General features: G+C 36.9%; 1 protein-coding gene across 8 annotated transcripts; it reads left to right on the forward strand.

The window, feature by feature from the left end:
- Nucleotides 1-2839: 2839 nt before the first annotated feature.
- Nucleotides 2840-11739, forward strand: odr4 (odr-4 GPCR localization factor homolog). Of its 8 annotated transcripts, none has more exons than XM_051699591.1 (14): nt 2840-2930; nt 3134-3239; nt 3337-3474; nt 3590-3685; nt 3837-3943; nt 4086-4122; nt 4233-4370; nt 5345-5440; nt 5524-5583; nt 5671-5802; nt 6060-6147; nt 6602-6787; nt 7712-7834; nt 11162-11739. In XM_051699591.1, the coding sequence occupies exons 2-14, from the start codon at nt 3141-3143 to the stop codon at nt 11227-11229; spliced, it is 1368 nt and encodes a 455-aa protein (XP_051555551.1). In that variant the 5' UTR covers nt 2840-2930; nt 3134-3140; the 3' UTR covers nt 11230-11739. The 8 variants fall into 8 exon arrangements, with proteins under 8 accessions (XP_051555551.1, XP_051555556.1, XP_051555557.1 ...); XM_051699596.1 differs by having other exon boundaries at nt 2846-3239; nt 7712-7838; nt 11162-11261; nt 11511-11739; XM_051699597.1 differs by having other exon boundaries at nt 2846-3239; nt 7712-7838; nt 11162-11261; nt 11663-11739.
- Nucleotides 11740-11861: the final 122 nt, after the last annotated feature.

Consider the following 11861-nt stretch of genomic DNA (forward strand, 5'->3'; position numbering starts at 1 on the left):
CAGAAATGATTAGTTCACCTCTCGAGTCATCTGGTCTGAGTCACCATCCACTTGAGCAGGTGTCAGTGATTAAGTTCTTGGGAGTATGGCTGGATAAAAAATTAACATTCGCTATGCATATAGAGAAATTGGTGACAAAATGCAAGAAAGCCCTGAATGTCATGAGATGCCTGGCAGGATGCGAGTGGGGTGCAAGCCGCAACTCACTCAGAAACATCTATTGTGCCCTTGTTAGATCCGCAATAAATTATGGTTGCATGACTTACAGTTCAGCATGAAAGACACTTGATGTAGTGCAGAATCAGGCACTTAGAATATGCTGTGGAGCTTTCAGAACATCTTCAATAGCAGCTTTGCAAGTGGAGATGGGTGAAATGCTGCTAAAACTGAGACGACAACAGCTCTCCATGGTGTATTGGGTATCATTAAAGGGGCACAAGGATGTACATCCTACCAAGTCTGTGTTCGATGAATGCTGGGAGCATACTCGAGGCATCAGCCAAAATCTTGGATGGATAGGGACTAGATTAGCCCAGTCAATGGGATTGGACCATAGTAATTATAGCCAAACTGTGCCATTGCCCACAATTCCACCATGGTTTTTTCCAGTGTCTTGCATAGACATTCATTTACTTCAAGAAACTAATTTCTTGAGCTATTCTCAGAAGAATACGTTGTACAGCAGTACATGGAACATAAGTACAGCCACATGATGCATATCTTTACAGATGGATCAAAAGATCCAATCTCAGGGAAAACTGGAGCAGCTGTTTTTGTACCTAAATATCAGGTATCTATAAGAAAGAGAACATTAGACAACTTATGTGTATTTACTGTGGAATTAGCTGCAATTCTCATTGCTCTTCAGTGGGTGGAGGATATGAATGCTGAGAGAGGAGTTATATGTACAGATTCTCTGGCAGCCCTGATAAGCCTGCAATCTGGCCATTCTGATAGCAGACAAGATAGTATATTTGAAATCTTGCAAGTATTAAATAGGTTAAGTAAGAGAGGCTTTTCCCATCACATTTCTTTGGGTTCCTGCACATGTAGGCGTGGAGGGTAATGAGGTAGCAGATAAACTTGCAAAGAACTCACTTAAATGCTGTAATATAGAGATTACCATCAATATGAGTAAATCAGAAGCCAAGACTTGCATTCGTAAAGTGGTAAGTAACAAGGTAAAAGGGAGGCATCTGTTTAAAATTCAGAAAAATGTGGGAACAGGAGATTTGATTTCTGTATTAAGAAGAAAGGACGATTCAATAATTACCAGACTTCGTATAGGACACACAGGTTTGAATGCCAATTTACATAAAATCAATAAGCATCTCACAGGAATGTGCAGTAAATGCAATGAGCTAGAAACAGTTGAACAGATCCTTATACATTGTACAGCATATAATAATGAAATGCAAGTAATGCAGGCAAAGTTGCAGGAAATGGAAATTAATATTATGTCACTAGAAACTCTTCTGGCTAAAAAGCATGGGAGAATACCAATGAAAGATGCAGTTTTGGGCTTTTTAAAAGCAACAGGAGTTGAGTCTAGAATATAGTTTTTTTAGTTTTTTTTTTTTTTTTTTAGTATATACAGTCATGGGAAAAATAAAGTACACCCTCCTTGAATTCTATGGTTTTACATATCAGGACATAATAAAAAAATCGTCTGATCCTTAGCAGGTCTTAAAATTAGGTAAATACAACCTCTGATGAACAACAACATATGACATATTACACCGTGTCATGATTTATTTAACAAAAATAAAGCTAAAATGGAAAAGCCATGCGTGAAAATCTAAGTACACCTTATGATTCAATAGCTTGTAGAACGACCTTTAGCAGCAATAACTTAAAGTAATCATTTTCTGTATGAATTTATCAGTCTCTCACATCGTTTGAGGAATTTTGGCCCACTCTTCTTTATAACGTTGTTTCAGTTCATTGAGGTTTGCGGGCATTTGTTTATGCGCAGCTCTCTTAAGGTCCCGCCACAGCATTTCAATCGGGTTGAAGTCTGGACTTTGACTGGGCCATTGCAACACCTTATTTCTTTTCTTTTTCAGCCATTCTGTTGTAGATTTGCTGGTGTGCTTGGGATCATTGTCCTATTGCATGACCCAATTTCAGCCAAGCTTTAGCTGTCAGACAGATGGCCTCACATTTGACTCTAGAATACTTTGGTATACAGAGGAGTTCATAGTTGACTCAGTGACTGCAAGGTGCCCAGGTCCTGTGGCTGCAAAACAAGCCCAAATCATCACCCCTCCACCACCATGCTTGACAGCTGGTATGAGGCGTTTGTGCTAATATGCGTTGTTTGGTTTTCGCCAAACGTGGTGCTGTGCATTATGGCCAAACATCTCCACTTTGGTCTCGTCTGTCCAAAGGACATTGTTCCAGAAGTCTTGTGGTTTGTTCAGATGCAACTTTGCAAACCTAAGCCGGTCTGCCATGTTCTTTTTAGAGAGAAGAGGCTTTCTCCTGGCAACCCTTCCAAACAAACCATACTTGTTCAGTCTTTTTCTAATTGTACTGTCATGAACTTTAACATTTAACATGCTAACTGAGGCCTTTAGAGTCTGTGATGTAACTCTTGGGTTTTTTGCAATTTCTCTGAGCATTGCACGGTCTGACCTTGGGGTGAATTTGCTGGGACGTCCACTCCTGGGAAGATTGGCAACTGTCTTGAATGTTTTCCCCATGTGAATAATCAAACCACGACTGTATATACATATATTGAGTAATAATTTTCATGTCCCATCGATGCTCCACACTCCAGTTCAGTTGGTGGCGGTAATGCACCAAAAGTTGGTTTGCCAACCGCCAATATTCAGAAAAGAAGAAGAAGAAGAAGAAGAAGACCTGTCACACATATTAATTCCTGTACTCATCATCAGCTGTCATGAATGATTGTGCATGAGCTAAAGGTAAGTTTAAAGGTTTTCTTTACAATGTCACATGCAATTTTGTTATGGCTCCTAAACGTGTTTAACATGATTCTGTACCTGATTTAGATCTTTCAGTCCCAACTCATGGAAGTGGAACATATGTTTGGTAGTTATTTTGCATCGCACTTCCAAGCACGTTGATGAGGCACAATATCAAGTTTACTTTTGTTTTTTTTGTTTAGAGGTAGAATGGGTAGAAGCTACTTTGTAGATGAGGCAGTGGAGAAATATCTTGGTGGTGTTCAAGCACCTCCTGGATCATGTGTCACTGGACTCCTAATTGGACAAGTAAGGAAACTAACTGTCCTTAAACCTAAACTCTGTGTATTTTTCTGGTAGTTAAGAAATGGTCTGACACTTCCTAAAATTATCTTTCAATTCACAGTCCTCCCCTCAGAGAGATTTTGTGGTGTTGGCTGTGCAGACTCCTCACAGGGCAAATGAGGGGCAGCTGAAGGTTTCAAAAAGGGGCTGCCTACTGGAAGAAATTGATGTGCAGTGGGTGACAGAACATGCCAGGCAGGTGGGTAGCCTAATATCTGACCATTTACACATTGGCTTTAAAATGTTTCATTGTGTCACAAAATGAAGTTAGACATAAGTTGCACAATTAAGAATTCTGAATGGCCCTGTTATAGGTGTCCCGCATGTTACCAGGAGGTCTCTGTGTTCTTGGCCTGTTTTTGGTAACACCACCTGAACTCTCTAAAGATGCCCAGAACACTCTAAAAAGGGTAAGATTTATTTGCGTGCATGCATACATGGATGTATCTGTTTATTTAGTAGTCATTCAAAAAAAAAGTACATTGGACCTCGCGTTGTAAAGACCGTCATAAGGAGTACTGTTTCTTCTGGGTTAATTTAATTCTGTGTCTATTTACATAGCTTATATTTGCTTTGGATAAATACATAACTAAAGGAAGACTCTGGGATCTTTCGGAAGAGGATGTGACTGATCGAGTCACACTGCACATTTGCTCCACAACTAAAAAGTATCCTTGGCACTACCAACCATTTTACAGCTATTATGTTTTACTATATCTGAAAATGTAAAAAATGATGCCTGCAAAAGTGTTAGGATTCCCTCTATCTAGAACTATCTTGGTCTGAATGATCCTTGACAGCAATGCGCAGAGCTGTTTGCAGAACATTTGATGTGAAAGATCCAAAGGTGCAAGACACTTTTTTTTTTTTTTTTTTTGGCTAAAATCATTCAGATATGTCATGAATTAGTGGGGCAAATAGTTTTGTATTTTGGCACTCATGCATACTGGTTTACAGAGTTCAGCTAAGCCAGCAGATTGGAAGTATCAGGCAGGTGTTTCATCATCCTGGCCCATGTTGACCTGCTCTGTGGAGCTCGACCTGCAGATCCCTTTTGCAGAATCCTCCTCCGATAACACAGACAAGTGGATGAAGGTAAGACAGAACACAGAGAATTTTCTGCAATACTCTAGTCATATTAGAATGGACTTTACATTTTAAAGGAATATTCCAGGTTCAATACAAGTTAATCTCAATCGGCAGCATTTGTGGCATAATGTTGATTACCACAAAAATTATTTTGACTCCATCCTCCTTTTCTTTAAAAAAAGCAAAAATCAAGGTTACATTGAGACAGTTCAAATGGAAGTGAATGGGGCCAATTTTTGGAGGGTTTAAAGGCAGAAATTAGAAGCTTATAATTTTATAAAAGCACTTACATTAATTCATCATGTAATATTTGAGCTGTGTTTAAATCATCATTTTTTACAGTTATTTTAGGGTTTGTTGACATTACATCGTCATGGCAATGAAAATTGGCTATAACTTTACACAGAAAAGGTAAGCGATTTTTATTTATTTATTTATTTATTTATTTATTTTTTATTTTTTTTTGGGGACACTAAAATCATGATAAAATGCATACTGTTTATGTCTCATGTCTATGCTTTTGAAACGGAAAGTATTTTAATGTTTACGGATTGGCCCCCATTCACTTCCATTGTAAGTGTCTCACTGGAACCCAGATTTTTTTAAAGAATAGGAGGGTTGAGTCAAAATAATTTTTTGTGTTAATCAATATTATTCCACAAATGCTGCAGGTTGACCTTAACTTGTACTGAACCTGGAATATTCCTTGAATTATTGTCTTAGTATCATATTAAAGACATGTAATATTTTATTCATAACGTATGTACATTTATCTATGTATTTGTAAAGCAACACAAATATATATATATATATATATATATATATATATATATATATATATTTTTTTTTTTTTTTTTTTTTGTGAAAAGTGCTATACAAATAACATTGGGGTTATTTTTTTTTACATGTATGTTTGAACAAAACAGTGTTTAGATTGAAACATTGTAAATTTCATTATTTTTTTGGTACGCCTTGTTCAGGATGGTCTTGGGAGATGGGCTAAACGGATTGAGGCTGGTCACTGTCTCATAAATGGCAGACAGGTATCAGATGACTCTGAACTCATCTCAGGACAGGTAGAAACCTTTATTCTATTTTATATTTTTAGTCCGTTGGTAATTTTGATTCTATATTTGAGCTGAATAATTGTTCTTTTCAGAAAAAGAACCCAAAGATTACCCAGCGTCAGACACTTCCAGCACGGATCCTTGTTTCGCATGTGAGTGCCCCATCTTCTCTTGAACTATGTGGATGTGGGGGCATATATGTGCATATTGTCAAACATATACTGATATTTGTGTCACAGGAGCAGCCAGAGGTAAATGAGAGGTCCAGTGCTGTGGTTCAAAAGTGCAGTGGCTCAGTGAGTGTGAGAGGGATGGTGCACTGCAGGGCCTACATCCAGAACAACAAACCCAAAGCCAGACATGCAGCACAGGTCATTAAAGCCTATTCTCACTTCAGTTCAGTTTCTGTGGTGGTTTATGGGTTCTTTATCAAAATAAACTTAGAGTAAATCAGTTACATTTAAAGTAAATTATATTAATCTATAACAGTGCTTCTCTTTAAATGTTCTGTGAGCGGTCACATATTATTTGTTCATAACCAAAGAGCTGACTAGAGCTTTCCTTTTCACCTGTTTCCTGTTATTGATAAAATCAATGCTGATGTGTAATTTCTGGTTTGCACTGGTAGGCCATTAAGAGAGACATCATAAATACAGTTTCCTGCAGAGTGGAGATGTTTCTGGAAGATCTTTTAATAAATGAAGGGAGCCACAAAGGTACAGTGGTCCATATCTAACATATGATGTTGAAGTTCCACTACAAACAACTATTTTCAATCTTTAGGAGCCATTGCAAACATAAAACTGACCACTAGATGGTGGAAGGGTGCCTTTTTTAGGCACCCTTTTCTGCGTCCTTAAAGGGATAGTTCACCCAAAAATGATCATTCTGTCATCATTTTTTCACCCTCATACTGTTTCAAAACTCATATGACTTTGTTTCCTCCATAGAACACAAAAGGTGTTTGGCAGAATGTTAGCATCATTCACCATTCACTCTTACTGTATGGGAAATATGTGTAATAAAAGTGAATAGAGTTATATTAATAATAATCCTAACATTTTCATTTTTGAGTGAACTATTGCTTCAATCCATGCCAATTATTGTATCTAATTAAGGAATACATTTATTCATAATTCAAGACATTAATGATTATTTTTGCCTGTCTAGGTCCATGTAGTGGGCCGCAGGCTCTTCCGCGACGCGTGTTTTCCACAATGCCCGGCTCTGGCCTGTCAGTGTGTGACTACATGTTCCCAGATGAAAGCACAGCTGATGTAGCAGAGCGTCTAAAAGAGATGCTGGACTGGGAACCACAGGAAGAGGACATAGATATTAGTCTAGAGAACAGTCAATGTAAGCTTCCCTCAAATGGTTTTTCATGAAAAGCTGTAGGGAGTAATTCATTCTTTAATTTCCTTTGAATGTCTCATTTTATAACATGTCTTATTTTGATTGTGGAATATAGTTTTGGAAGCATTGTATTGGTTTTAATTCCACCAATACAATGCTTCAAAGTGGACCACAGATATGTTAATAGGGTTTTGTGAAATGTAGAGCAAGCCCTTGCAAAATCGCTGGGATTTAGGGATGACTGAGCACAAGTATTGTAGGGTTTTATTGTTAAATGTTCAAAAATGTGTATAGGTGTGTGATTTTCTTTGGCAGAACTCCAAAGTATAAACCTTGTCTTTGACACACCCTGGCTCATTTCCCCTCCAAAATAGTAGCTGGTTACTTTGCTTCCTGTTCCAACCAGTTTAAACTAACTTTGCTGACAATTTATTTTCCAAGTATGGTCAAAGGAAAACATGGAGAGGTAACATTGCTGGCCGGAGGTGGTAGAAAATCTGATATCTTTTAGTAACAGGCCCTTTGGGAAGTGTTGATTGTTTTCCCTATGACAACGCAACTCTAGCACTTTTTAGAAAGAGGGTAAAGAGTCTTTTTTTTTTTTTTTTTTTTCTCTTTTCTTTTTCTATTCTTTTCTTTGGTCTTTTTTTTCTTTTCAACATCTTTTCTTATGTTTTTTTCTTTTTCCTTCTCTTTATTTGACATCTCTTTTACTTTGTTTATTTTTTTATTTTCTTTTTTACATCTCTTCCTTTATTTTTGTACTTTTTTCTTTTTCTTTCATTCTCTTGTTTTTTCTTATTCTTTTTTATTTTTCATTTTTCTTTTATAAACTTCATTTTTTTTTCTTATCTTTCTACTCTGTGCTATAAACTTACAGTAACTAGTGGTAAGAAATGTACACATTTGTTTAAATGTGTCTTTCAGTGTTTTCCTCTGTTTCTGAATGGGAGATAACTGACAGCCCCTGTGATGATTCTAGTAAACATGTCACATCACAAGCCCATGTTCCAAATCCTAAAAGCCAGAAAGCCCCCCAATACTATGCAGGTAAGTTCCTCCTGTTTTAAATAATGTCTCTTTCTTTATGAGTAACAGTTTTATGAGCCCATTTAAATCCACACAAATATGCTGATAACTCCCAAAATCAGCTCATTTAAAAAAACAACAAAGCAAAAAACCAAACGTGTTTACAAGAGGTTTAAAATAATCGAGTTATTCTCTGATTTTGACGTCAAACAATAAAGAGGCATTTGCACAACACTTGTGCACATTGGATAAGCCAGTAAATACGACGGTGAATGTGTTTACATGCAACGCGAAATCAGAGTCTTCGAAAATGTCGATCGGTTTATTCTTCAGCCGTTTATGACCTTACACCAATGACCACATACATTGTTGGCTTATTAAGTGTAATCGGTGTAAGAATGTGCATGTAAATGCTCTCTATTGATAAAAGAAAATGCTGGTGAATATGTAATCTGTCACTCTTTCTCTGAGTAATAATTTTAGTAATAAAAGCATAATTCTTCTAGTATCTCTTGGTATTAAGTAAGGCTAAACCCTGAATGACCAGTAAGCAGACTATTAGTCCACCTGTATATCACAAAGTTGTAGCTACAGTAGCAAGAAAAAGTATGTGAACCCTTTGGAATTAGCTGGTTTTCTGCATTAATTGGTCATAAAATGTGATCTCATCTTCATCACAAATGTAGACTAATAAAAATATGCTTAAGCTAACAACACAAACAATTATAATATTTCATGTCTTTATTGAACACATCCCATTAAACATTTACAGTGCTGTGGAAAAAGTAAGTGAACCCTTGGATTTAATAACTGGTCGATCCTCCTTTGGCAGTAATAACCTCAACCAAGCGTGTTCAGTAGCTGCAGATTACACCTACACAATGTTCAGTAGGAATAGGCTCAGCTATATTCTTAGGATGTCTGGTGTAAACGGCTCTCTTGAGGTCATTCCACAGCATCTCTCTTGAGTTAAGGTTTGGGCTCTAACTGGGCCACTTCAAAAGATGGATTTTCTTTTTTAAAAGCCATTCTGGGTTTACTTCGATGTTTGGGTCATTGTCCTGCTGTATCACCCAACTTCTAGTGAGCTTAAGCTGACATTATCCTGTAGGATATCTTTATAAACTTGGGAATTCATTTTTTCCTTGATGATGCCAAGTGGTCCAGGCCCCGAAGCAGCAGAGCAGCCCCAGTTCATGATGCTGCCTCCACCGTACTTCACCTTTTGAATGTTTTCATGTTGGTATGCGGTGCCCATTTTTATGCCATATGTAGTGATGCATGTTTTCCCAAACAATTTTACCTTAGTTTTATCAGTTCACAAAACATTTTCCCAGTAGTGTTGTGGAATATCAAGGTGGTCTTTGGAAACTTCAGGCACGCAGCAATGATGTTGTTGTAAAGCAGAGGCTTCCTTTGTGGTGTCCTGCCATGGACACCATGCCTGTTTAATGTTTTCCATAGAGTAGACTCATGAACAGAGATGTTAACCAGTTCCAATTATTCCATCAAGTATTAGCTGTCACTCTAGGGCAGGGGTATTCAAATTAAAGTTTCAAGAGGACAGGTCTCTACATTTCCTTCACAGCAAAGGGCCTGAAAATAATAACTTGAACAGTGTCAGTAGTCAGTATGGCTTTGAAATCGTTTTTTGTTTGTTTTTTGAATAGTTGTTATAATTTTCCACATTGGCAGCAATAGTACTTTGTAAAAGAAAACAAATTAAAATGTCAAAGTAGTATCTTCAAAGCAGAGATGAGGACACTGGCCCAGAGACAAAGCCAAAGCAGTGGGGTGTGAGGGATCTTTTCTACCAAAAGATTAGGCTAATATATTTCATAGAGTTCATTAGTTGAGGGCACTTGGATATTAATATTACATGTAAATGTAAAAGTCTGAATGGACCATTTTTATATTTTCCTAAAGTGAGAATCTAATAACAATAAACGAACAATTTACATCTTAAAAATACTGTTTGCTTAAGTATAAATGGGCTGACTATGAAATAATGGGAATGTTCTCATCAGAAGCAGAGAACTCGACTACCCAGGCTAACTAATAATTTCTATTCATTATAACTAATAATCAGAGATGATGATGACATCTCTGATTAATTTTTACAAAATTAAAACAAAAAACTGTTTGTCTTGAAAGGCACATAACATGCTGATTATTAAAGCTAAATTTAGACGGAAAAAGACATTAGTTTAAAAAGGTGACACGTGAACTTGTCCTGTCACAAAGCTGCTGAACTGTCGGAGTCATATATTAGACAGATGAAGATAGTTTCACTTTGCTTTATTCTCATTTTCTGCAGTTTGTTTTAGCGAAAGATGCCAATCTCCATCTACATTGCTGCTCACCCTGTCTCCGCTGCTGTTGTTAAAATAACTGCACCTGGAACTCTATGTAGCCTAATCGGGCTTTATGCGATGCCTCTTGTATATCGCGAGGGAGAGAGGCAACACGCACGGAGCAGGAAATGAAGCGTGTTCGGCACTTGAGAAAAAGATGATATAGCGCTGATCGTCCCTGAGTGCTTGTTGTGTGTATAGCACTGTTGTTTTGATGCACTGCCCACTAAAACTGTAGAAACATTAAGAGGTCTGTTGTCATTATCTCGCAGTCCGGATGGAACCAAGCTCTAAGGTTCTTTTTTACCTCATTCTGCGGTGTATCCTTTTGAGTCATCTTGGCTGGATGGCCACTTCTAGGGAGAGTAACTATAGTACTAAATCATCTCCATTTATAGATAATTTGTCTAACCAAATCTAAGCTCTTCGAGATAACTTTGTAACCCTTTCCAGCTTCATGCAAAGCAACAATTCTTGATCATAAGTCCTCTGAGATCTCTTTTTGCGAGGCATGGTTCACGTCAGCAGATGCTTCTTGTGAATAGCAAACTCAAAATGTTTGAGTGCTTTTTATATTTAAAAGTAGCTCTAACGCACACCTCCAATCTTGTTCCATTAATTGGATGCCAGGTTTGCCAACTCCTTACTCTAATTAGTGTTTGTTGATGTCATTAGCCTATGAATGATGTATTCAATGTGTACAAGAACAATACAATAATTTGTGTTATTAGAAACCGATTGTCTTTGTTCATTACTGTAATTTAGATGATCAAACCAGATTTTAAGACAAATTTTTACATAAATGCAGGTAATTCCAAAGGGTTCACATACTTTTTCTTGCCACTGTATATAGACATAATTTTGGATACAGCTTCTATGACTAGTTCCATGTTGCATGTAAAATGGGCAGATGTGACCATGTTTTTCTTGTGATTTGTATCACTCACCAAATTCACTACCTGATTCACCACTTATCTCTCTCTCTGTCTCACAGGTTTGGCAGTAGCAGCAGCCATTGCTGTCCTTGCCACAGCCACATCCCTGCTTTATTTTAGTGAATAACAACGGAAGCTGCATGTAATGTATGTGTATAAGTGAGTGAGTGCATTTGTTTGCATAATATATGATCAAATGAGCATAAATATTCTTATTGATGATATTGATTTCATTTAGTTTGTACTTAAGTTAATTCATAATTTATGAAAGATCATTTTATTGTTATTTGAAAAGGAGTAATGCTGTCAAAATAGTTAACAATTAAAGAATGACTGTGTAATAACTATAGTTACCTGAACTTCAATTTACACTTTTTTTTTTTTTTTTTTTTTTTTTTTTTTTAAAAGAACACTTACAGGTAACAGATCAAAAGAAAAATGTTAATTATAATCCTACACATGTCTACCAAAAATATCTGTGACTTCCCCAGTATATTGACCCTGTGCCATTTCTCAATGTACTAAATCATTCTAAAACCAGTTTTTTTTTCTGGCTTCAGCATTAAAGACGTACAGGACCTGATGCTGTAAATGTAACGGAAAATGCCCTTGGCATGAAATATAACTGCTGGAAGCATTTTGTGTGTATCTTCTCTTTCACTTCTAAAGTATCACATTTATCAAACACGTAAATATCAGGTGCATCCTTATCAGGTGTGAGTCACTTAAGAATCATAATAAGGCACTCACATAAACCCC

This window comes from Myxocyprinus asiaticus, chromosome 6, assembly GCF_019703515.2.
Source record: "Myxocyprinus asiaticus isolate MX2 ecotype Aquarium Trade chromosome 6, UBuf_Myxa_2, whole genome shotgun sequence".
Lineage (NCBI taxonomy): Eukaryota > Metazoa > Chordata > Actinopteri > Cypriniformes > Catostomidae > Myxocyprinus > Myxocyprinus asiaticus.